We start from the raw sequence: 27,004 nt of genomic DNA on the forward strand, positions 1-27,004 counted from the left end.
GGAGAGATAGCAAAAGAAATTGCCTTGGGCTGGGGTTGGAAGATCACAGGGTGAGATACAGCCCTGGCCAATAGCACTGGGATAATGTCCTAGGGTAAGAGAAAAAAGTCTTAAAATCCAATTGATCCAGCCTCATTCCGGAGGACACATGGGGTCATTTCAGCCCTAAGCAGTCACAAATGAAATAAAATGGAAAGAGCAGAGGGTATGCACTTCTGCCCAAGTCGTCCACAGTGCTATCAAATCTTAGCCAGAAAACCACATTTATTTCAATTTCAAAAAGCTGAGAGGCCTGAGTACAGGGAGCTGGAGTGAAAAAGCATTTTTTTAAGTAATTATTTAAAAGGAAAAGGCATGGTTCCCATCCCCTTCCTTTGCCTCTCCCTCCCCATGCCACTTGTTTTGCTGCTGGAGGTTTTCAGCATCCCCTTGTCTTTGTGGTGCATTTGGGTCTAGGAGGGGAGGTTTGGTCCTTTTAGTGTCACTTGAGTTGCTCCAGGAGAGTGCTTGCTCCTTAAAATTGATTTCTGGAAGTGAGTTAGCTCTCAGAATGTTTATTTTATGTGGAAAGCATGGCAGAAGTAGGGGAAGAAAAGGGCAGGAATAGGAGGGGGGAAAGGGAATAGGAAAAAAACAGATTTTATCAGAACACAGACTACAAAGCTGTTTACACTTTATTGCAGTGCTATTACCTTAATGTCCCAGGCATCACTCTGGGGCAGAACAGCTCCATTCCAGAGCTGGTGGAGCCACACAGGTGATATAAAAATTCCTCAGGGTGAGGTTTTATGTTAGGCAAAACAGTCAGGAGTAATGGTATTTTTGTTTAAAACCTCATCTGGATATGGAGAGAGTTAAAAGTGCAAGAGTGTGGATGGGACATCAGAGGCAGTGAGGCTTAGAAGAAGCCTAGCAGGGCCATTTGGTGATGGATGGGGTGGGAAGGGGCTGGGAAGCAGCTCTGGATGCCTGGACCCAAGGGGGGAATGTCTGGTTTCCTAGAAAGGAATTGGTAGCAGCCAAAGATGGAAGTACAGCTGGCATGCAGTGGATTTGCAAGAAGACAAGAGGTTGTCCTGCTAAGTTGCTTAGAAGCAGGTATGGCCCCAGAATCCTGGGCACACCTGGGTCTGCTTTTCATGGGGCTGCTTTTCCTCTTCTCCTGGAGCTGGTGGGTCCTGGAGCAGCACCCTGGGCCCCACAGGTAATGCCTGTATGGGGTGCAGGAGTTCTTCCTGCCCAGCACTTGCCTCACCCAAGGCTGACAAATCCCTGGTGACCATGCTGGGCATCCTCCTGCCAGCTGCAGGAGTCACCCTCACAAGTGGCCATCCAGCTTGGGTCCAAGTGTCAGCCCCCAGTCCAACCTCTACTCGATGCACAGGTCCAGCTGGCCTTGCCTGGTTGTAGGTGACCTTTGGGCTGCTTGGAGCTCTATATAACACAGCTATTACCAAAAAAAGCCAATAAAGCAGTTTGGTACCCAGAAATCGGTCCTGTTTATCCCAGCTGGTCTTGCAAATGGCACTGATTCCCTCCCAGAGCGTGTGTGGGCTTCTCTGGCCTCCCTGGCAGTGACATTCAGATGGGGACAGTGTTGGGCTAGTGCAGCACCTTTTGTTTCACATGCAGAACAACGCTGGTGTCCGGCCCTGCTATAAATAGCGCCTGTCCCTGCTTCCTTCCCGTCACCTTTCCTCGGGAAATGCTGTCCCTGTGTCGTGGAGGAGCACAGCTCACCTACCCTGAGGCCTCTGCCACACACCTTTGGCTCCCTTCAGGAGAAGCTACCCCAAGGGAGTGACCCACAGCTCTCTCTTTGCATATGTGCTATGTTTTTATGTTCCCAAACCATTTTTTTCCCATTTTTGTGGGTGCCTTATCCTTCAAAGTGTTCAAGGCCAGGTTGGATGAGGCTCTGAGTAACCTGGCCTAGTGGAAGATGTCCCTGCTTCTGGAGCTCAACGGTCTTCAAGGTCCCTTCCAAGCCAGATCATTTTGGGATCCTGTGATTTTCTAAGGATGCATGCTTCATTTGTTGCATAAGATAGGCATGAAGAGTGAATTAGATGTCATTAAAAAAACTGGGCACCTCTTCCATCACAGCAATCAACATCAGAGCCACATCTGCTGGAGGGTTTGGTTGCACACAGTGCTGTAAAAGCCTACAGGAGGTGCTGGGGTCCTTCCTGCAAAGAGCTTATGATCAGAGCTGTGGAGGTATCACTCCCCACCTCTCCTGGCAGAAATCCTGCAGGCAGTGTCCTCTCTGTTGGCTTGGAGCCCAGGAGGTGTGACTGCCACCTCCTGATGAGGGTGGTGGAGGGCATCACTGCTTGCTGGGATCTTAGTTTGACCTTCCAAGGGCAGCCACCTCTAGGGAAGGACAGAGTTTTTCTGGGTGGTGGCACAACCTCTCCTGCAAGAAGAAAGATCCTGTGGAATGTGGGGCACAACAGACCCTTTTCTTAAGTCCTCTCCTCAAACCTCTCCCAGTCCAGTGCCTCCCTGCTAACACAGCACAAGCTGTGTGGGATGTGATCTCCTTGGGCAGGTGGGCTCTGAGTTTGGCCCTTGTTTTTCAAAAAGTTCCCAAACCCCCTATTTTTTAAGCATTACAAGCTGACTTTGTGTTGCTCAAGGTTCCTCCAATTCCCATGGCCTCCTGGTGTGATGTGTTTGGGATGGAGGGTCCAGCTGGCCAAATTCTTTGGCCTGGAAATACATGGAAATACATGGACAGTGGCTTGCCCCAGCCTTGTAGGAATGATAAAAAACATTGCATGTTCAGAAAGGCTTTACAGGGAATATTTGAAGTTGAAATCTATGGAATTGCATTAGGACAGGAGGGGTTGTACCTACTTCTTGGTCTTCTGGTTAACAGTACTGAAATGGTTCTGTGTCACTTGAGGAAGGGAACAGTTTTCCTAACAATGAGGAAAGGGTTTTTGAGGAAGTCTTAAAAAGTTTGCACCATTGAAATCACATTGATCCAACATCTTGTTGGATTCAAAAGACTGATCAGGCTGAGTAGCTTAGCAAAAGCAAATCCTTGGGTGTGCAGAGATGCTGGCTGGTAACTCATGGCTGTTCTGGTCGTCCTTGTCTGGGGGCAAGAACAGAAAAGGATGGCAAAGAGAAGAACAACCCTATGTCGTGGAGAGGATGGAGTAAAAGTCAAAGAGGTCATCAATACCCTTTTCTCAAAAGGCCCCTGAATTCCTTTTTTTCAGTAGAAAAAGTGGGAATCTCTTGTGTTTCTTCTGTGCAGCTGATGTATCTTCAGTCTTTGAGGTGACCAAAGCCATGAGGGGCTGCCCTGCCTGTCCCAGCCAGGATTGTTGGGGATCACAGCCAGCCTCAGGTGAAGGACCATCACCTTCAGCTGTGACTGAGCTTTGTCTCATCTCCTCCTTCTCCTGTTGGATGAGATTTTAAGAGGGGTGTTTCTGCACCTGGGGAATCCATCCTACATAAAACCCTGTGTGGGGAGCTGCAGCAGAAGGCTGCACAGGTCCTTCTGACTCATACATGGAGGAAGGGTTGGGAGCAAAGAGGTTCAGGAGCTCTCCCCATGTCCTTTTAGCATGCCCCAAATGCTTAAAGATTTTGAGAACAGAATTACAGAAATGTCCCCAAGTTTTCTCTAGCATTGTCTGACTTTATTTACTTCCTTGCATTAACTTGGCTTTGCACTTAAACGATCAGGAAAAAACAGTCTGGATTATTATTTTTTTCTGTGTGTATGTGTTTTCTGGACTTAATTAGATTCAGAGCTGAGGGAGGCAGAAATATCCTCCTTCCCTGGAGAGCCCCGGGTGGCTGTCAGGGACGGTTTCCTCTTCCTGAGGCAGGAGGGTTGTGTAAGCACCGTGACCCTCCCGCTGACGCCCACGCCGCACACTGGGTTATCCGGGGTGAGCACGCCGAGTGGGCATCCCTGCCCCAGCTCCCCAGTCAGGGCCTACCCTGCTGAGAAACCTCCTGGGGCTCGTCCCAGCCCAGCCATGTGGGTCTTCAAGAAGGTGGTTCTGCCTGGGGACAGCCCAAAGGATGGTCATGGTGGGCTCAGGGCCAGGCAGGGAACGTCCCATATCCGCTGGCGGCTCCACTGAGGAGCGTAGGCAAGCTCTGGTATATTTCTTTTCCCATTATATTTAATTTTACAGATCCTCGGGGACACTCAACCACCTACAGTGATTAGTTCGACTGATTAAGCTGCTTTTCCTCTTGTGACAAACTCCTTTTGTGAAGGGTTTTCAATAGCCACGCTGCTTGGGACATTGTTCCTGTACAATTTCCTTTCAAAACACCATAAAGGCACTCTGCCGCTTCACCCTGTCGTAAAACACCACGGGAATCAGCTTGGCCCAACTTGCTCCTTCAAGGGCAAGGTCTCCTCATCCAGGGGCAAGATACAGGCTCGGGTGGGAGTTGCAGGACCATGTGGTGCCAGAGTGAGATGGAGCCATGAGCAAGGAGGATTTAAGATGAGATAAAATGGAAAGCAAAAGTTTTCTGCCTTTTTTTTTTTCCCCTTCTGTTTGTTGATGAGAGGATCCAGAGTCACCCAGGGAAGTGAAGGATAAATAAACTTGAGAGCTCAGAGAAGGAAATGCTGCTTCACACGTGTCAGCTGGTTCAGCCTTGCCTGGAAGAGGCTGGGAGCTGATGCAGATGCTGTCAAGGTACCCAGGGGTAAAAGATGCAGGGGTAGAAGGGCAGGTCCTGCTGAAGAAAAACGCTCCTGTGAGCAGCAAGTGGATAAAACTGGCCATTTAACTAAGACTGGTAGTCAGAGGAAGGTCTGGCTGACACCAAGGGAGTAACAGATGGAGGGAACTGGAGGGAGTTGCAGACGAACAAAGTCATTCCTCCCTGTGTTTGTAGTTACTCCCATGCCCTCTCACGAGGCTGTGGGGTAGGACCTGTTGTCATTTGGATCTGCTTGGCCCAGCAGCTGCCCTCTGGGTAAGGTGGTGATGGAGCAGGGCACAGGTGATATCAGGAAGGGTCAAGCAGGAGCCCCTTTGACCTGCACAGCCACGCTGGCCAGATGTGGTGGCATCACCCTGCCCCACTGCCCTTCCCTCCAGGAGCTGCGGAGAAGGCTCTGCCAGGGGTCCCAGCACGGAGACACCACTCCTGGGGAGGAGGTTGTTGAGCCTGCACTGGGCTCACCGTTGAAGGAATAATCCTCAAATCATCAAAAAGTCACCTCCTGACACCCAGTGGACATGCAACTGGTGTGACTCAGCCATGGGTGGAGCTGCTGGGCAGCACTGCAGCTTCTTGTCAGGAAGGAAAACATGGAGGTGAGGTCTGGAGGTTCTTTGGCTCCATCAACACCTTTTGCTGCTATTAGCCATGGCTTAGTGAGCAGGACACAGCATGGCAAAGGGCAGTGGCTCTAAACTGCCAGAGGGCAGGATTAGATTAGGTATTGGGAAGGAATTCCTGACTGTGATGGTTGGGAGGCCCTGATGCAGGCTGCCCAGAGCAGCTGTGGCTGCCTCATCACTGGAAGTGTCCCAGGCCAGGCTGGATGGAGCAACCTGGGGGCTTGGAACAACCTGGGACAGTGGAAGGTGTCCCTGCCCATGGGGGGGGATGGAGCAAGATGAGCTTTAAGGTCCCTTCCAACTGAACCCATTCTAGGATTCTGTGATATTCCTGAGCAGTAATCCGAGCCCTGGTACATACAGAGCACAGATGATTCAACAGCTCTGCCAAAGCCATCTGAAGTTCAGCCAAATTTGTATCTAGCATCAGTCCTGGGTCAGCTTATCTAAGAGCAAGTCACCTGCCCCAGCACCATCCCCAGAGCTGCACATGTGGAGTCCTCCCATCATCCAAGTGGTCCATGTAAAACACCAGGAGCAGTGGGGTGGAGCAGTTGGTATTCAGCATGCACTGGGGAGTTTGTTTTTGCCTGTCACCCATGTCTCAAGCTGCAGTAGGCTGAGTAGAGGTTCTCCACCCAGCTGCTCTCGTTTCTGGTGCTGTGGACAGCTCTGAGGCCTTAGGTTTTGGGGGAATCAGTGAAAATATGCCCAGCCATGCTTCACCCCCAAGGGCAGGTGGTGCAGCCACCATCCTGCTGGCAGAGCACACCACTGAAGGGGTGCTGTGCTCACAGCTGCTTTCCTGGTGCTGGCAACAGCCAAAAGGATTCTGCATTTTATGTATGTGTAAAGATAAAGCACTGCTGTAAAAGTCAGAGAGCTCTTTGGGCTTGACACTAATGGCAAGAGAAAGATAAACCTCTGTGGGTTCAACAGGACGTGGTGCTCATGAGTAGGACATCAGGGGATGTGTGTCTGTTGCTGTTCTCTATATCTCCTCTGTCTTCCTTGTGTGTCTAGCTAAAGACCCATGCAGAAGGGTTAAAAAGATACCCATCTACACAAATTTTATCCTTTCCTTTCATTGTTCCTTTTTTTTAATGCCAGGAGGCAGTGGCAGGAGCAAGCCGAGTGCATTTCCCAGCTGCAGGGTTGCCACCTCTCTGTTGAATGGCTTTGTCATTACATAGAAACTCTAAAACACAAGACTTTTAATACCCTTTTTTTTCTTCACAGTCTTGGTGACTGAAGTGACCCCTCTCCTGCAGACTAAATTTAATCCAAATAGCCAAGCCAATGGACTTCATGGCATCAGGAGGCTTTTGCAGGTTGTTTTTATCCAACTCTGCCACTGCTTGAAAGATTCTATGTACCACCAGCAAAGCATGTTATTGTTATGAAACCTTGATAGAAATGTATGGCCTGCTGGATAGGCTTGGGGTCTTATGATGTTGCTTCACCAAAAGCAAAATAATTGCTCCAGCAAAAAAAATCCAGAATTTTAGTGTTTGGCTGTGATGGAAGCTATAGTGGAGGTGGTTTTCATAAAAACTCAGTATTTTCTGGGTACCTGTTTACTGTGTGGTATCAGGGGCTGGTCTGGAGGTCAATGAGTTGTTGTCACTGCTGGCTCTTCACAAGTTTTCCAGGCCAGGTTTGGAGCAGCCTGGTCTGGTGGAAGGTGTCCCTGCCCATGGCAGGGGTGGAAAAATGTGATCTTGAAAAGCCCCTTCCAACCCAAACCACTGCGTGATTCTGTAATTTTTGTGAGCATTTTGGAGTGAACAGGAGCTCACAGTGGCTCTACAACTGTGGAGAGGGTTAGGAGAGCAACCACTGTTAAATCCAAGGCTTTGCAGGGAACGTGGGAGACCTCATTCAGTGTTCACCTTTATCAGAGACTGCTGGGCTTCTCCTCCATGGTCACAGGTGCTATTTTAGGTGCCTAGCTTGTCTCAAACTTCCTGCAAGGAGCTGTCAGACACCAGACCTTATGATACCAGCTCCAACATGGCTGGAAACCAAACAAGATGCTGTAAGGCATCTCCAGTGTCACTGCCAGCTGGATCCCACTGCATGTTTCCATAACTACATTGACCAGATATGAACTGGAGGCCCAGCTTCCTATTATGCTCAGAGGGGATGTGTTCAATGAACTTTGGAGGATGCTTCTCCCCCACATAAGAAAAGTTAGCCTGTTCGTCTTATAGAGAACATATTTCCTTGCTTTATTTTGCCTTCCTATGTTGACCAGAACCAAGGAAGTCTGAAAAACAAAGAGATGTGGGAGGAGTTGAGCCAAAACACCTCACGCTGGAGGGAGTGCTGGGACTAGGATTTTTTTCTGGGGTCTCTTCAGCAAGAACAGACACTTGAGACTGGGCATCCCAGTCTCAGTTGGGATTGAGACTTTCATTAGAAGGGCATGTAGTGGTAGGACAAAGAGGAATGGGTTCACACTGTCAGAGAGCAGGGCTGGAGGGGCTACTGGGATGGAATTGGTCCCAGTGAGGGTGGTGAGACCCTGGCACAGGCTACCAGAGAAGCTGTGTCTGCCTCATCCCTTGAAATGTCCAGGGCCAGGCTGGATGGGGCTCAGAACAGCCTGGGGTAGTGGAAGGTGCCCCTGCCCATGGCAGGGGGTAGAATGTGTTGATCTGTTAAGTCCCTTCCAACCCAAGCCCTAAGTTATATGGTGAAGTAAATACCCTTGTTCTTTTTCTTACCTCTTTTGTGACCAAGTATAACTCAACACATCAGTCACAAAGCATACAGTGAATTAAAGAGGCAGGTAAGATAGGAGAGGTATAACCCTGACACTTCTGAGGTCTACCAGCCAAACTGGCTTGGTGCTGCTGATGAGCAGGATTCCACAGCAGCCACTGGTCTCTCAACACCCTGTGTGAGGTGTGAAGTAGCCTTTTTTCGTCCTTGTTTTTTTCATAAACAAGCATCAGCAGAGCTGCTGTCATCACAGGTGGAAAGGTTTAGCCCTGAGCCCCTTAAGGGCTACAACCCCTAGCTCACTGTCACATCAGTTATCAACTTCTTCCAGAAGAGGTAGCATCTTCTTTCTTCTGGTAGAGAGCTGCTGGGTGGATGTCTCCACTTGATTCATCTGGTGTGTCCTAAGGTCTGAGGAGACCCCTGGAGTGGCTATCAGGGCTGGGGTGCTTCTTGCACAATTCAGGCAAAACATGAGCTGACCCAAGCCTTTGGAGTTGAGTGGGATTTTGGGAAACTGCTTGATGAGCTGTGCCTCAGCTGTACTCTGGATGTTTATGTGTTCCCTTAGATTTGGTCCTAAGTGTTAAGATGAAATAAATGTGTGTTCTGAGGTGTGTTATGGACACATGAAGTAATGGGAGGATTAGTAACTGGCTCTAAGGCAGTGTGATTTATAGTCCTATTTAAAGGACTTACTTTAAAGCTATTTTTCTAGCTTGCGTTTGAAGGACATTACTAATTCATTTTATGTGAAAATCTACTCCTCTGCATTCATTTTTACCTAATTCTGTGTTCTCAGGCATCATCTTCTTTTCTGCTGTTTCCTCTCTTATAAAAAAATGGCTTTCCCTCTGGTTTCCCTTCCTTAATCTTGCCCTGAGAGTTTAAAGATACACACAACCAAGCTGTCCCAGCATTTTGTCTCACAAGATTTTTTTTCCCGATGGAACTTAACCAAAATAAGTCTCCACATTTCTTCCCACAAGCATCCCATTGGCAAGTCAAGAGGCTGGGATGCATCCTCTTCAGGCCAGGTAGTTCTTGTATTGGAAAGATAAAGAGTATCCCAGCCATCACTCAGGAGTGTGACATGCAAGGTATTCGTTTGAAAACCCCTTACCATCAGCTGACAGCCCATATTCATGCAGTTTTCATGTTGTCTTGAAGGGGTTGCACTATTTCCAGAGCCAGTCCATTCATGGCCAGCGCTAAGACTCCTCTCACAAAATAAAAATAGTCCCAGCAGCAGCTCTCACCCCAGGTTTGAAGATTCCAAGTCATACTGGGTGAAGGTGAATGTGTTTTACCGCTGGCATGAATGCGTCGGTTTAAAGGCTGTGAAATTTTGGAAGAGCTTTAGAAACCCATTCCCAGAGGTCAACAGGACAAAGCTCTCCCGCTGAGTGAGTGAATAGAAATGAGTTCATAATTACAGAGTATAGTAGCTTTTTCACTGTTTTAATTGAGGTTTTTCAGAAAGGAAGAGAACTTAAAACAATACAGAAATATCTTTTGTTCTTTCAGGGCCATTTGCTGAGGGCTTTGCAGTGAGAGGAGAGGATGTTTATTAAAAACAACAATATCAAGATGTTATTTTAGGGCCAAAGGGCCATTTCTAGCTGGAACAAAATTAAATGCTTGAGATGAACTGAAAATTAGCACTGAGCTAAATGATTTGCAGCGCATTGCTGAACTTCTGTTGGAACAGAAGAAAGAGAGAGGAAGGGAAGGAATTGAAGGAGTTGAAACACTCCTTTCCTTCTCAGTAGGATTTCCAAATCAAATTAATTAGGTTTAACAGCACGTGGGTCTGAACCCTTGAAGCAGCATCTGGAAGTCAGGGGTTTATCCTCATCCTAATGCTCCTGTCTTCTCCATGCCCTCCTGGGAGCTGATGAGGCTTACTGGAGGGGACTTGGGGGGTGCACAGGGAACACCCCAACCCCAACAGGGGTGTCACAGCCATCCGTGCTGAGCAGGCTCTGGGGGAGTTGAGCCAGCATAGTGGTACCTGTGAAAAACTGACTCTTCTCCAAGAGAAACAAATGCAGGAGTGATTTGTTTTTGGTTTTTTTTTTTTCCCCAAGCACAAAAGTGAGTCTGGTGGGATATTGTCTGCAATGGAAAATAGGAATACTAGTATCTAGATAGACCATAGAGTTCAGAATGTAATGATGCAAGAAACTCTTCTAAGCAACTGAAAACAACTAAGTAGAGATGTCAAAATAAGAGGTGCAGTTCTGCCTAATATTTAGAAAATCTGAACCATGGATGAAGGGCAGGTCATGTTTTCAGGAACAAGTGCAATAAAGGGTGCATCTCCAAAAGGTATCACAGAATAGTTTGAAAATCACCTTGTTCCAACCCCACACCATGGTCAGGGACACCTTCCACTGTCCCGGGCTGCTCCAAGCCCCATCCAGCCTGGCCTTGGACACTTCCAGGGATCCAGGGGCAGCCACAGCTGCTCTGGCCACCCTGGGCCAGGGCCTCCCCACCCTCACAGTCAATTATCTCTTCCTAATACCTAATTTAAACATCTTCTCCTTTAATTTAAAACCATTCCCCCTTGTCCTAATCATAGACTATGTCAAAATAGAGGAATCCCATAGGGATCATCAAGTCCAACTCCCTGCTTCTCACAGAACTACCTAAAACTAAACCACACAACTAAGAAAGCTGGGCCAGCTGAAGCTGAGCCTTCTCGAGAACAACATGAAGAGCTCCTTGTTGCAGTGCTGGTCCTTTGTGATAAGTCTCCTCAAGGAAACAAGTGTTCATAGTCACAGCAATCCCAGCTGTGGGTGCTTGCCCTGCCTGCCCGAGCAGAGCTGGCGGTGGCAGCGCCACAGCCAGGGGGTTGGCAGAAGGCAGGTTAGAGACAGATCATCATTTTGGTTTGATTTTCTGCAGTGTCAGTGGGAGTTATTACACTAAATTAATTCTCAGGGCTGCAGGTCCCCAGAGGACAATACCAACCCAGCAGTTTGTTCCTGGCAGGGCTCAGCTGGCCTGATGAATAACGGCACGCAAGCAGGGCGCACAGATTGTCCACATGTGCTGCTGGCTGTGCCTTCCAGCTGGGACATCGCTCCCCTTATCTTGTGTTTGCCATGCCATCCTGCATCAGCAGGGTTCTTAACTTGCACTTAGATGTGCTGTTGGTGTACTGGAGCTGGACTATTAGAAGGGCCACAAGAGCAAGAGGAGAGAGAGGTGTGATGGGTGACGCAAGGTTGCCTGCCTTGGTGACCAGCAGTGGACACCAGGAAGAGGGTGAGAGGAGCAAGCAGTGCTGCTTCCAGCAGTGCTCTCCCCTTCTTAATGGTTGGACTTGATGATCTTGAAGTTACTTTCCCTTATAAGTATTGAATGGCTGCAATAAAGTGTCTAAGAGCCGTCCCCAGGCTGAACAACCCCAACTCTCTAAGCCTTTTCTCATAGGAGAGATGTTCCAGAACACTCTGAGCAATTTTTGATTCTCCTCCTGGGACACCTTGGTCATCTTCACAGAATCCTAGAATAGCTGGGTTTGGGAGGAAGTTTAAGGATCATCCTGTTCCACTCCCCTGCCATGGGCAGGGACACTTTCCACTATTCCAGGTTGCTCCAAGCCCCATCCAACCGGACCTTGAACATTTCAGGGATCCAGGGACAGCCACAGCTGCTCTGGGCAACCTGTGCCAGGGCCTGCCCACCCTCACAGGAAGAATTTCTTCCTAACATCTGATCTAAATCTCCCCTTTTTAAGTTTGAAACCATTCCCCCTTGTCCTATCTCTGTCTGCCTGTGTAAAAAGTAAAAGTGTAAAGCACTCTTTAAGTACTGGAAGTCAGCAGTGAGGTATCCATGGAGCCTCTTTTCTCCAGGTGAACATCCCCAGTTTCCCCAGCCTGTCTCCAGACATCAGAGCATCTCAGTGGCCTCTTCTGGACTCAGTCCAGCAGGTCCATGTCTTTGGTATTCCTTGTATTGGTGTTGCTTTGGTAGCTGGTGGTGTGATTTATTTATTTTTACCCAACATGTGAGGAAGGTCTTCATTGTGTGTGCAGGCACGGGGTGTAGGATGGGTCACAGAGAAAGAATGCCAGAGCCATCTCCAGGGCAGACAGCCAGACAGATGGACAACAAAACACCTCATCAGTGTTTCACCAACCTCAAGGTGGCTTTTGGCAGAGGACTGCTCTCAGCATCTCCCCTTTGGCTGTGAGAAAGCTGAGGTGGGAAGGTGGAAAGAGTCTGTAGCTGGGCCTTCCCCTACCACAGACCTTGCAGTGAGCCTGTGGCCACCAGATCCTCCTGTGTGTGAGCCCTGGCGCCCTTGAGCCTGCCCTGCAGGGCTTCTCTCTCAGTGTCACACAGTGCAAAACACGGCTGACTACGTGATGCTATTTCAGCCAGCCAGAATTGAGGGAAGGAAATAGAGCGGCAGGTTCCTCTGCACTAGGAAACCGATCTGTTCTTGAAATGGCTTTCTCTTTGGTGGAGTGTTTCCGGCACGGCTCCTCGGCACTGGAAATGGATTTATCCATCTACACCTTGTTTTCCAGTGTGAGCTCATGGAGGTGTTGTCAGCAGTTGGCTGCTGGAGTGAATAGAGGTGAAATAACTTATTTCTTTCCATCCTCAAGTATAAATGTGCCACTGTCTTGGAGTGAGCACCCAGGGCTTCGTGCTGCGGGTTGCTCCCCAAAGTATCTAGCAACTGAGCTCAGAGATAAGGGCCAGCTCAGGTTGATACTTTCAGTGGGTATAAATGAAAGGCTTTATGGCACCCACTGTCTCATACTGTGCCATTCAATGAAACCTGGCCCATTTGAAGAAGCCCAGCAGCACTTCAGTGGTGCGGTGGCATGGTTTGAGTGGTGACTTTCAGTTTTTGGCCATGGCAAGTAGCCACCCTCTCAGAAGAAGAGCATCTTCCACCCACTCCTTCTCCCTGCAGGCCCAAGCTGGGGACGTTGGCCCCGGGGACCTGGGAGGGAGCAACAAGCTGAAGCTCTGCAGGGCCTCCTGGCATGGTTAGTGTGTGAAGAAGTTGCCAGCTTAAGTTGTTTGGGCTCTTGTTGCAGAAACAATATTTCTGTCTGACCCCAGTTAGCAACTGATGTTTGCAAAATAAAGAAGTCAAGGCACTGGAAATACTTTCCATTCCGGCTCTTGTCTCAGCCCAAAATATTAGTATTAAAAATATTGCATCTATTATATGCAGCTAATATCTCTGCTGGCACATAAATCACCCAGGGATTTTTCATCTCATATTAAAAAAAAAAAAAAAAGTAACTGTGCTCTATTTTTGGTTATTTGTTAACTGTTTTGTTTCCATTTATTCCTACCACAGCCACAGCAGTCTGTCTCCAAGGGACCATCTGTGGGAAAGAGAGTCCTTAGATTGATTCAGAAGGTGTCGGGGTCATTGACAGGCATGAAGGCGCTGGGTCTCTGCTCTTTCTCTGATAATGTCTTTATTTAGCGTGACAGCCTCCAGGGCACGAGTGGACAACAGGCCTCTTTCTTTCCTTTAAACTAACATTGCTCCAGCCATTCCCAGCATTGTGCAGATGCTGTGGATCTTCCTAATTTCCTGGTTAAAGCTGGGGGTGCAGGTCCCCAAGCAGCAAGCACCAACAGCTACGTGACAACAGAGCTGCAGAAGGTGGCCCAGATCTGTGCCTCCCCCCAGGCAGTGTGTTCCCGTCCAAACTGACAAGTGAAAACTCATCCAAGAGAAATTAAGCTTTGGGAGTGAATCAGACCCTGGCACAGCTTAGCAATTCTGTGGGAGTGTTAGGGGTAGCATGAGAGAGGACGCAGGAGTGGGGTCAGGAGCAGAGGTCTCTCTTGTTGAAGGTGACCCTGCTCATTGCAGAGGGGGTTGGCTAAATGACCTGTAAAAGGCCCCTTCCATCTCAAACCATCTATAATTCTATGAACTCCTCTTTTAAGGAGCTCAAAAGAGTTAAGTAAACATTCAGGAAACAGCTTAGGATTGTCACCGGGTTGCAATAAATCAATTTCCGGATCAATCCTGGCTCCCAAATCTCTACATTAAATGCTATAGGCTGCTGCATCTCATTTAAAGGAGAGGCAGAAACAATTTTAATTTAATGTGTTTGATAAAGGATTCTGGCACACCTAAGTCCAAAGCATCTCTGCAGCTTGGGTTGATGTTTTACTGGATCCCTGTGTCGGAAGTAATTGCTTGCCATTGACTTTGGGTCATCTCATATGTCTGGACAGCTGTCAGGAGATCCTGTCAAATCTTGCCTTAGCTCCTACAGGAAAGACATTTATTTCTTCACTAGAAAGCACTGGTATAAATAGGATATGGAAAAAAAAAAAACCCTAGGATGTCTCCTTGCTGCAGGTCAAAGAGGCACAGGGGTCTAAAGGAAGACAGCTGAACACAAAGGCAGCAGGTGGGGGCTCATTGTACTATTTAGGATGTGTCTTGGGGGACAGACCACAGAGGATGGTGGTGGGCTGTGTCTGTGCATCTTGGCGTGGGTTTAAAGTTTATATCTCTTGGAGGATTATCAGATCTCGGGTTAACTGATCAGCCTGGGTGTATTTTTAAAGGAGGCAGCCTGGAGTCTGAAGTATAAGCTCTTTTATTGCGAAGTAGTAAAAGATGATTCCATATTCATTCAAGCCACATTCTTACCAGTAGTACAGGATCTGTTTGTGTTTGGGAAACATTGTGTACTGTGGTCGTGTCTTAATTTAAACTGTTTTGTCTAAACTGGACTCAGTTCCTTGTCACTGTGTTTTCCGATGGCTTTTATGTAATTTTTGCAATCTTGTTTACAGTACGCTGAGAATCCAACAATGTAATTCCAAGTAATGTAGTTTTCAAAGAGAGTAATTTCCAAGCAATTTCTACATGAAATCGCAGCAGTGATTTCTACACCAGCCACAGCAGTGAGCCTTGAAGTCCAGAGGTGCCTTCCTTGCTGGTTGCCTGCTCTATGCAGCAAGGGCCTGTATCTTGACATCCCTCATGATTTGTGGGAGATCCAGCAAAGCATTAAAAGAGCTGTTTCAGAGCTATCTCACATGCCATCTGTACTTGGGATATCTTTCCCAAGCTGCTGTTGCAAAACAGCTCCTTAAATTCCTCCTGAAGATTCATTTCCATGAAGCTTGGAAGAAAATAGCTGACTCAGGCAGCCCGTGCAGCCAAGCATTGCAGAGTGTGAGGGCTGTCCCTGGGCTTCAGCAGCAGTGAGGTTTGCTTTTTAGTGCTTTTGAGTCCATCCCAAGGGGTCTTGTGCCATGTCCCCTCAGCCCAGCAGTGCTCTCTCTGCTCCTGCAACACAGTCTGCAGGCTGGTGGGCCTGTGAATGGGGTGGGAGGAGTTGGTCATTCATCCACATGCTTGTGAGTCAGCAGGAATTTTGGACATAAAGACACAGAATCACACTAATACAATAGTTCAGGTTCAAAGGGACCTTTAAAGCTCACCCAGTCCCATCCCCTGCCATGGTTAGGGGCATCTTCCTCTAGACCACAGTTGCTCAGAGCCCTGTCCAATCTGGCCTTGAGTGTTTGTGGGGATAGGGCATCCACCAACTCTCTGAGCAGCCTGTGCTGGTGTTTTACAGTCATCACAATGAAAGTCAGTGCTACCATGTTGCTTTATAGTGAATCTAATTATGCTCTAGAGGACCAAATGAAATCATCTCTAGGAAAGGCAGATGTGGTGTCCAGGCCCAAAGGAAAGGTTGTCAGCTGTGATTATACCTCAGGACCAAGGTGGTGACAAAGAGCATTGTGCCCATGCAGGCAACTCACATGAGGGTTTCATAATGCTTTTCCCAGCAGCCAGAGACTGTGAGCCTCATCACAAACATCTCTCCCCTCACAGCATTGTTTTGCTTGGCTGTGCTTGTCTTCTGGCATTCACTGTATGTTTGTAAAGATGCATACGTGTAAGACTTAAACTATGCACTTCATCTCAGCTGTTCAAAGATGGTTTCAGATCTTGATCACCACCATTTTGACAGGTGGACTTTCTACACTTCCAAGATGCCGTGTCTGTCCAGATGATGTGGGCTCAGTCTAGCAGTTGGGGTGGTCTCAACCTCCGATGACAGAAAGGCATGAAAGAAGTGTGAATAATTTCATTTTTGTTTTCAGGAGTGAACATGACATCTTGTTCCCTTCTCATCTGAGAAAAATGCAAACAAAAATGAAACTGTAGCCAAGTGAAACCAGTTTGAGAGAGAAAGCCAAAGGGAAAATACAACACAAATCCTGTGTTCTTCATCCTTGGAGCTGGTGGTTATTGCTTTCTGTGGGGTTTAGAAGTTTTTGATTAAATTGTGTGGAACCATCAAGCTTATTCAAGTGTTTCCCATTCTCAGCCATAGCAAGGATAGAAGTGGCTGAGGTTGGGCTGTGATGCTCCCTGCATCAAAGCAGTGCTGAATTACCATTATCCATGCATATGAAACATCAGAGTGCTTTTCATGGAGGTAGTCTTGCTGAAGAGGTACTTCTGGGGGAAGTCAGGCCTCTAAAATAGAAATTCAGACCTTTTTCCTCATTATATATCAGTAAAAAATATTCCCCAGACCTCTTGGTACCTACCTCTTGGTAGTTTTAGGTGCAATAAAATTCCATCCCATCCTAACTGGGATCCTTCAGTCCCTCCAGTTTGAACCACAACATCTCTTAAAGGCTCAGAGTCAGTGATGATGGATATTTCTGACCACAGCAGTACTGCCATGCCGAAATCTCTCCAGCAGTGCCTGCTTTGGGATACCAGTCCAATTGTTTGTGGTCTGGCTGGAATATGCTTAGTTCAGAAAGACTAGGCCTGGAGACATGAGTTTGTTCAGGGGATGTTTCAGAGGATTTTGCTTTTTCCTGCCCTTTCCCTCTTCAGGCTTTCCTAGGCAGCTAGCTAGTACAGCCAGAAATAACCCACATGCTAAATTGAGAATTTTACTCTTTTGGTGGTGACTCTAAGAGGGGCCCTTCTTAATTTCCCTCCTTTAATGGAAAATTGTGTTGAGATTTTCAGAAAGAAGGTGAGAGAGGTGGCCCGACATCCCACAAGGAGCCTCACCAGTCCTCCATTTGCAGGAGAAGCTGCTGAGTTCCTTGGGGATGCTCTGTTCCCAAGCCTTGAGGGGTGTCATGGATAAGAGGGATCTGGGGTCATTTTGGGAATTGAAGGTCCCACAGAGTCCATTCCTGCAGTAGATCCTGGAAGTGTTCCAGGCCAGGCTGGATGGGGCTTGGAGCACCCTGAGGTAGTGTAAGGTGTCCCTTCCATGGCAGGGAGGTGGAAGTGAATGATATTTAAGGTCCCTTCCAAAACAAACATTCAATGATTCTGTGATCTTAATCCATCCTTTGCAATAGTGGTTGTTAATTAGTTGCAGGCATTTTAATAGCAAAGCTGATCATGAGATACTTCCAAGAGTTAGCATTATATTCCTGATCCTCACACAGAGATGAGACCCTGCCCAAGCAGACAAAAGGGTACAGAGAAACTTCCTGTCTGTCAAATGCAGTGAGGAATGTGTTCATTGAAGCACCAGAAGGATGCAAGGAGTGGAGAAGGTTGCCTGAGTGTCTCCAAGTCCATTTTAGCTATTGATTACTGGCCCTGGCTATGCCCACCAGGTATTCTGCTCTGCACAAAAGCAGGATTAAATGAGAATTTCAGCTCTGCAAGGGACTTATGGTGTCCTGGAGGGTTTGTGCCATGAGGAAGTTGGCTGAGATTGAGGGCATTTATCCAGGCAGGTTCTCCAAAGTAGGAACCAGCATTTGGACCTGGTCCCTCAGTGCCAGGATGGGATTTCAGTCTGGCCATACAAGGTCCTCTGTGTCATGGGGGTAAGTGTCTTAAATGCCACTGGAAATATATAGAATCTCAGAATTGTTTAGGTGGGAAAAGACCTATTTGACCATAGCACTGTCCAGCCCACCACTGACCCATGTCCCCAGATGCCACATCCACACAGCTTTTAAATCTCTCTAGGGATGGGGACTCCACCACTGCCCTGGGCAACTGTGCCAGGGTGTGACATCCTTTTCGATTAAGGAATTTTCCCAATATCCAATCTAAACCTCACCTGGCACAGCCTGAGGTCATTTCCTCTTGTCCTGTCCCTTGTTCCCTGAGAAAAGAGCCCAGTGCCCACCTGGCTGCATCCTCCTGTCAAAGCCAGAAGGTCCCTCCTGAGCCTTCTTTTCCCCAGGCTGACCCACCTGAGCTCCCTCAGCTTCCCCTCATGAGACCAGTGCTCTTAAGTGCCTGCTCACCTCTCAGTTTTTGTAGGAATTGCTTGCCCAGATCTCTGTGCAGCCACCGGGAGAATGCAGCCTCACATTGTCCCCCAGCTCCCCACATGCCAGACAAATGGTGGGGGCTCTCAAAAGACTCATCTCACTCGTGGGGATATGGGCAAGGCTCTGACAGGACAGAGCAACTGTGTTTTAGACCACAGCTGTCCACGTGTCTAAAGTTATTTTCCCCAGACTTGTGCCTTCCTGCTCCTTTCCTTGGGAGCAAACGATGTAGTAAAAACTTACAGGAATCGTGTATTTCTGAGCATGTAGGCTGGTAATCACCGAGACAGCTGAAGCCTTACATTTGTTTGCGTAGGCTTCTCTGACAGAACAGACATTTGTCAGATCTAAATTCTGTTGAAAGGTATCTCATTTAGTTAATTAAATAAAAAAATGGGTGGAGAAACAATAGCAGAAGCAAGACCATCCTATTTCCAGCTTGGCAGCCCTGACTGTCTCCCCTTGGTTTTTAGTACTTTTGCAATTTCTTTGTGACTCTCAATGTCTCTTTAGTTTCCATTTTGTCTGATGGCCAAATCCCACTGAAGTCTGGGGGAGTTTTGAACTGAATTGGAATTTGGCCTTTGAAGTGAAAATAGTAATTTAATGTTAAATTGAGTCAAGAGATAAGAAACCATTGTACTGCCCAGATGCTTTTTCTTGTAGCTGAATTATGGTTCCCTGCAAGGCACTGCATCCTTATGGCTCAGGATGGGCAGAGGGGGACAGAGGAATGATTTCCCAGTAACTGCAGCATTTTTCTGGGGTGAATTCTTGCATTGCTTGGAGGTGTTGCTGTGTAATTCAAGCTTCAGCTTCCTCCCTGGGGGCGAGGTGCATTTGGGACCTTTCCTGGACTGGTTCCTTGGGCTTGGCACGTCACCCCAAGGCACCATCTTGGGACATCACCTTAAGCTGCCATCTGAGCACCTACAGTGCTGCCCTTGAACAAGCACGAGGTTGTTTCCAACAACCCACAGTGGGAGTGTGGCTGGTCCCCATTTTGTCCTTTCCTGGGGCTCTCTGTGTCCCCAGCACCTTGGTGACACCTGAAAGCAAGCATGGGTCATCCCAGCCTCCCAGGCTTTGAGATGCTATGCAGTCAAGTTTTAAGGTGTGAGGCCTGTTCTCCCTGCTTTGGCTCTTCTTTTCTGCAGATCCTATTTCTTCTTGGCTTTTCTTCTTCGCTGGGGTGTTGGGAAGATAAAAGCACACAACGAGACTTTGCCTGAAAGCTGGATGATTGTCTAGACCCCTGACTGCTGCCAAGTCACAGACATTGCTCCTTGTTTGCCATTCTCCTTCCCTTGCCTTTTATTTCTTGCAATTTTTTTTCCCAAAACTCTTTTAACTCTGGCGTTTTCACCCTTTGGCCAGTGACTGCAGAGCTTGGTCTGAGTTTGCTCTGCCCCTTGCCATGGGGACATCACCTTTCAGCTGTCCCCTGGAGGGGCAGGGCTGCTTGCTCTCCCCCATCCTATTGCAACAGCCCCAAAATGAACAATCTTGCACATTCCACACTGGCTTAAATAGGTGGGGTTTTTTTAATCTTACACCTTTTTTTCATTCATAGCCCTTAAACATTAAGGGTTAGGTTTATAATATGTCTTTAGAAAAAAACTATCCCTGTGTGCATGTCTTGCAGGAATTTATGGCCAGGTTTGGTTCCCAGCTCATTTCCAGGCATTCTCCCTTGCTTCTGAAATTATAGCTGCATCTTTGTGCAACTTCTGTAATTTCTGTGTAATATTTACAAATCAAATAAAGTAACAAGCTGACTGGCTTATGAGCCAAGACTTGAAATGCAACCAAACAGTTAAACTCAGATGTCTGAGAGAAGAACAAAACCACAGAAAGCAAAACTCTTGTACACTTGGCCCTGTGAGGCCTTAGTACTAGATAAGGTTTTTAACTAACTTTTATTTTGACATTCCCCTTTTAATAAGCATTGCTCTTCACAAAGCGGTTTATGTGATTGCATTACTGAGAGGAAACAAAGAAATGCCAGGAAAACTTGATGTGGAGAATCTGTACTCATAAAATGCTTGTAGGCTCCAGCAAACAGGAAAGCTTTCCGCATCTCCGTTTTGGGGTTTTTTTCCTTTTTTTTTTTTTTTTTAAATTCCCTGCCATTCAGTTTGCAAGGGGAAAAAAAAAGAAAAAGGAAAAAGGAAAAAAAAACCCAAAAACTACAGACTGAATATCTCAGAAAACCGGATCTGGTGGTCTGAGAGTAAACACGAATTCCATCCAGTGCCATGAACAAGCCTGTTCGTCCTGCATTTGTTAAACATGAGCCCTCACTCTTTATGGTTAAAAGCCAGTTGGCCCCAGAAAATAGGTTTTGATTCCTGGGGATGCCAAGGAATACAGATTCCGTGGGCAGATGGCTTTGGCAGGCAGGGTTGGAGACTGCTGACCATTGAAGTGTATTTGTGAATGGTTGCTTCCTTCATCCGAGCTCCCTTAGCTGAGCAGTGCCAGTGATGAAAGTAAAACTAATTGCTGTGGGATGGGTTTAAAGTAAACACTGCTATTTATCCAGATTGGGGTGGGGGTTTGGGATAAGGAGGGAGGCTGACCAGGGGTTTTATCATGGCTACAGAACCAATACAGAGACAAACCACATGGTCCCCACAGCACTCAAAGTTTTTTCCTTGTTTTTGGGGCTGATACTGGGGAGATGTCCTGTGTCGTCCTCTAGCACTTCTCCCAGCAGCCTTGTAAAGGCCAGGCATTAAAACACCCCACGGGCTCTCAGAGCCAAGACCAACATCAAGGAGGCATCAGGCAGGGAATGCCAGCATGCTTAGGGTGGCCATGCTTAAGAGCCAGCCCTGGAGAAGGCAGCCAGTGCCAGGACCATCTCCATCTTAGCTGCATCCTGGAGGATGGCATTCTGGCTCTGCCTTCTCCACTGGGGACAGCCACGCTGCAGCCTGTTTGGAAATCTGAGATGCCTGAGACTGCCAAAGCATTTCTTCCATTCAACTGTTGTTTTTTTGGGGATTTGCCATCTCGGCTACCGGTTACAGCCAGCACTCAGGGGCTTGCTCATTCTTTCTGAGATGTTGTAGTCTCTTGAGTAAACCCTTTGGAGGCAGTTCCTCCTCTCTGTGGCTGTTGGGTTTCCATGTTACCCATCTGGATCTCTGTGCACATAGGTCTCTCTCTGGAGGTTGTGGTCCTGGATGCCATGATCTCCATGCTGCCAAAGCCAAGTTTGGTCCTCTTTTCATCCATGCATGTGTCCCAGTGCCGAAGGATATGTAAAAAATAAGGCCAAAGAAAACCATTTGGTGTTGGCAGATTACCAATTTACTTAGTATCTTGCTTCTTAGTTATTTTTTTTCCACTTAGAAATCCTTGATGCACTTAAACTAGCTCACTGCAAACTCATGCAGCAGTGTGCCATGTTGGCAGGCAAGAGGAGAAAGTGATGCTGTAGGCCAGGTGTATTAGGAGTTCTAAAGCCTTCAGAAAAAAATATCTCCTCGCATTTCCTGCCTACCTGACTTGCTGCTGCTGTTTTTTCCTGGTTAGTGTGGAAGTAACACAGAAACCTGAGAGAATTTAACACAAAAACCTGAGAGAATTTTTCCTGGATACCAAAGTCATGTTGTCCAACTTCACAAAAACTTTCACCTGAAATATGACTGTCACTGAAAGAAATTTAGGGGCATGAATTGTTAGATGACAAGAAATTGCCTCCCCATTTTCAGTCCCCTGCCAAGGGCCAAGCTATTTGGTGGAACAGATGTGTTGGCCCAACAGAACCACGAAGGAATGAGTGAACTTCCTTTGACTTTCTTCAACATTTTTTTTTTTTTAAATACACTGTCATTCAGTTTGCAAAATAAAAAGCAAACTAAACAACCAAACCAAAAAACCTATTTGATTTCCAGCTAGCAGGAGTTAATTTTTTATTATATATTATTTTATTTTATATATATATATATATATAATTTTTAATTATTATTATATATTATTTTCTGTGGCCAGCTGACCTCTCAATGACTTCCTTTGGCTTTCCAGGCGACAGCAGAGGCTTCCCAGCGGGAACAAGTCTCAGCAGCACACGGATCATCAGCAGGGTGGCACCAAGCATAACAGGGACCACCAGAAACTCTACCAAGGAGGCCAGGCCCCTCACTCCTCGGGCAGGACGGGCCACCACGGCTACAGCCAGAACCGGAGATGGCACCACAACCAGAAGCACTCGCCCAACGACAAAGAAACGCACAGAAACGCCAAAGAGACTGAGAATTTGAAAATCGAGGACAGCCCCGCGTGCACGGCGCACGTCCCCGCGGAGGCGCCGCGAGGCCCCGAGGCCGTGGAGAAGCAGCCCCAGCAGACTGAGCCCGAGACCAAGCGGAAAGACAGCGCCCACGAGCGCCCTGGGGACAGGCCCAAGATCAACCTGCTTCAGTCTTCTAAAGACAGGCTGAGGAGGAGACTAAAAGAAAAGGTATTATTTCGTGGGTTGCTCTTTTTGTCAGGGTCTGGCCGATGGCCATTGTCCGTACAAAGGGTGGGGTGAGCTCAAGGGACCTTTCCCCCAATTTATCTTAATCCCGCAGTGCCAGCACTTCTCTTGAGGTGTCTTTGTGCTTCTTCAGGAGGCCTTTTATTGAAAGAACTGAGGCTCTGAGCTTGGCTTCTTGGGTGAGGTTGCTACCAGCTTTGGTTGGACTGGAATCTCTCCCGTTTTCCATGGGGGAAGGCTGGTGCACACATGAGCTCCCTCCTGATCTGAAGAGCTCAGTCACTTCCCAAAAAACATGTAAAAAAGGCAAATTGTCTCTGCAAATACAGAGCTAAATCCCAAAACTTTGACTCCTGAGTGCTGAACAGTTGGACTCCGCTGCTTTAAAGCTGATATCCATTTATCTCTGCAATGAATTGAAACGCCCTTATCTCCCCCCTTCCTTCCAGCAACCCAACAATAACAAAAGTATTGCATGCAAGTGACGGAGGAGAAATCCTTTTTGGAAACAATATTCAGCCACAGATTTCTGAGGAATTTGGAGATGATATCTCCATTTGCCCCCTGTAAAACTCAGATTCTTTCTCTTGAGATTCTTTTGTCAGACTGTAAAAAGCATTCATGGGGTTATCTCTAATGAGATTTCCAAAATACAGAGCAAAAATAACCTGAACATATACAATTCCATGGGAGTGCATGCTGGAAATGTATACCTTTGAATGCATGAGCATTTACTATTTCTGGATGTGGCATGAGGGGGAGTAAGAGATTTTGTTAGGTTTTTTTTATGTTCTTTAAAGCAATGGAAGTATAGTAGAGACTTTCAGAGTATTCATTTTAGTGCTCTTCTCAGAAATTTAGAGTCTTGTAAGACTAAAAATCTCATCAGCACCCGCTCCTGGGTGGGTGTTGTCAACAGAACCAGTCTCCTGATGGGAGGTTTGGACAACTCCCTTGGGGATTGGATTTGCTACAGGTTTGTATTACATAAGATTGAGCTGGAGGGGTAGAAGAGAAGACCAGAGCAAGCAGGATGCATGCCTAACACTGGGGAAAAAGGAGCAAACGCATAATAAAATGTTGAAAAGAACCAATAACTTTTGTGGTAATGATGGGAAGTGAAAAGTGTAACAGGCAAGAGATGGAAAAGTCAAGAATCTTTTCAATGCTGGGATCATATGACTTCTTTGAGTTCAATTTATATAATGAAGTGTATATATTAAAATATATATTTGTATTTAGATATATCTATTTATATGTATATATTTTATATTAAATAAGTATATGAAATATATTTTTATGGGATTGTTGTCTGAAGATTTTGCAAACATCAGTGCACTTTCTAAAGAGAAACAAAAAAATGTCCATTATCACAGATGTCACAGACACCAGAAACTGGTCCAAGATGCCAAAGGCAGTCAGAGGTGATCAGACTTTGGCATCCTGGCTCAGGACCCTCAAGGACATTTTCTCCCTGAGCTGGGGGTGGGACTTTGGGATTGAGTGGTGTGGGAAATGGAGAAAGGGGACATTTCTGGGGCAGGATGCATGCGCTTATGCTTTCCAATGCTGATGTTATACTACTGTGCCACTAAAAATTGCTTTGTCTTTTCTCTTTCTCTTTATGTCCTCCCAATCCCCTTACCCCTTTGCTGTTTGTGCAAGGACATGGGCTGATATATCTGTTTTTTCCTTGTGTAACAGACGCCTTGTCTTTCCCTTTTCACGGACCAGGACGAAGTAACGGTGGAAACCACCGACCCTGAAAAGAATAAAATGGACAAATTAATTGAAATTCTCAACAGCATGCGGAACAACAGCAGTGATGTTGACTCCAAGCTCACCACCTTCATGGAGGAGGCCCAGAACTCCACCAACTCTGAGGAGATGCTGGGGGAGATAGTCAAGACCATCTACCAGAAAGCGGTGACAGACCGCAGCTTTGCTTCCACAGCAGCCAAGCTCTGTGACAAAATGGCCCTTTTCATGGTGGAAGGAACCAAATTCCGGAGTCTGCTCCTCAACATGCTGCAGGTAACGAGATAAAGTTAGTTGTTCAGATGCCTGGAGCATCATCTCAATTGGTCTGACCAGTTATTTGGAGCTGAGCTGTTACCAAATTCCTCTTGAACCCAATCGATGAGTTCAAATTGCACCTGTTGTTTTGTCTGTGCACATCTTCAGTGGTTACCATAAATAATGTGACACTGAGGGCATTATCAAGGTACTCTTCATTCTCATTTCATGAACTCTACAAGAACTGTGGCATCTCACACCAGGGCCTATCTGAATAATGAGTCAGCTGCTTGAGGCAGCATTGCCATGGCATGAAAAGAAATTAACTGGGAGGGTCTCTCAGTGTAGGCTGTTAGAGTGGAGGGTCCATCTCAGCACCAACAGCACCAAGACAAATCTCTGATGGTCTTAGACACCAGGCTGATACATGAGCAGGCTTTAGGCTGCACTACCTGGCTTGATTCTGCTTTCTGATTACAAACAAAACTGAAATAATTGCATATTTTCCTATTATTCTGGGTGACTTGTTTATTGATATGTGGAGAACTGGTTGGTTGTTCTGCTCCAAAACCATCAGTGACAGCAAAGTTGCAGAGGGGAGGAAAAGCAGCAGCTCTGATCATTGGTCCATGAGGTTAATGGTTGGACTTGGTGGTCTTGGAGATCTTTTCCAGCCTGGATGATTCTATAATAATGTTGGATGATAGAAAAAAGGGCTATCCTCAGGTGCCCATGGTCTGCTGGGAGTAGTGTGTTTTACTGCAGTGCCACCATTAGATTGGGCAGTTGTTCTCTGGGAGGGTGTCACATGCTCCTCCAATTTTCTGCCTCTGGAGACAGAGTTGAAACCATGAATTTCCATCCTCAATTTAAGGTGCATTTCCATGTAGCTGTTCCCTCACACACCATCTGTGGGACATGCAGAGCTCACTTTTCATTTCTCTGCTCTCCATACAAGTCTGTTGTTCACCACCACTCCAGTTTTTGACTCATCTTCTCATTCTTCTTGCTGCTCTTGTTGGAGATGCTCTCTTGGATGCTGTGGCTGGCTGCCTGTACCTTGAGTTGGCATTGGGGCAACACAGCAAGCAGGGAAACAAGGAGTAAAATAGAATAGTGAAAATCGATATCAGATAATTCTGCAGATTTGCTTCTGTCGTTGCTCTGCGTGCACATGAAACATAACAACTCTCCCCATGTCCACTCCCCCCTGCAAAGCCCTTGGCCAGCATACACATCTGCCTATTACCTCTACCAGGGGCTGATTTGTTCCAGATTAGTATTTCCAAAGGGAATATCAATCAGAATGAGGGAAATTGCAGACAGAATCAGTCCCAGCATAAGCAGCAAGGGGCTGGAGGGAGCTCCAAACCTGCTGTGCATCCCTTTCTTCCCATATCAGGTCACTCTTGCATCTTTCCCTGTTAGGCTGAGCAATCTAAGAAATCCAGAATAAAGCCCAGGAATGATGGCCTGAGAGCAGCAGGGTGTTAGCCCACAATTGATGCTGATGGCAGTCCTGGGTTAGGGAGGACTCTTCCAGCTTGCTTTATTCCCTTGCCCCAGCAATTCCACCCATGCAAACAGACCCATGTAAACTGATGTGTACTGCAGCATCCTGTGCAAGACTGAGTGGCTTTCCATTCAGCTCTTCACAGCATGAATGTAGGATAAATAATATATCTCCTATCTCCAGAGAGACTCAAAGTGCTTCTCAGGAATGAGTTGCCAGTCCCAGTGTGATGGGAGCGTTGTGGAGAGCTGAAGTGCAAAGAGGGAGCAGGGTGTGCGGGTGACCGAGTTCATGTGCTGAGGCACAGAGAAATATGCAGAAGGGATTTGTTCAGCCCCAAACTGCACATCTTTTATAAATGTCTAGATGGGCAAAAGGTGACAGATCACTACAGGTCAAAAGCAAAGTGCTGTGTGAAATTGAATAATTTAACATTTCCTTTCTGATAGTAAAGGATTTTGACTTTCTCCAAGCAGTGTTGTCCAAATGAAACAATCAGATGCACTCAAACTGATTCATAAATACTTCGGTCAAGCCCTAAACCAGGAATATTTTGAGCTATTCAGGTCTGATAGCCCTGGCTGGAGACAGAGTCAGGTATGAGGC

General features: G+C 47.0%; 1 protein-coding gene across 4 annotated transcripts in view; it reads left to right on the forward strand.

Annotated features, from left to right (window-relative positions):
* Window positions 1-27,004, forward strand: part of CTIF (cap binding complex dependent translation initiation factor) — a 148,602-nt gene that overhangs the window by 81,670 nt on the left and 39,928 nt on the right. For 3 of the 4 annotated variants that reach the window (XM_077171336.1, XM_077171339.1, XM_077171338.1), the window contains 2 exons: window positions 22,416-22,851; window positions 24,574-24,903. In XM_077171336.1, the coding sequence (XP_077027451.1) occupies window positions 22,416-22,851; window positions 24,574-24,903 (766 nt within the window). The remainder of the gene's footprint in view (window positions 1-22,415; window positions 22,852-24,573; window positions 24,904-27,004) is intronic. The other variant, XM_077171337.1, reaches the window with a different exon arrangement.

The sequence above is a fragment of the Agelaius phoeniceus genome, chromosome Z (assembly GCF_051311805.1).
Source record: "Agelaius phoeniceus isolate bAgePho1 chromosome Z, bAgePho1.hap1, whole genome shotgun sequence".
In the NCBI taxonomy this organism is placed as follows: Eukaryota; Metazoa; Chordata; class Aves; order Passeriformes; family Icteridae; genus Agelaius; species Agelaius phoeniceus.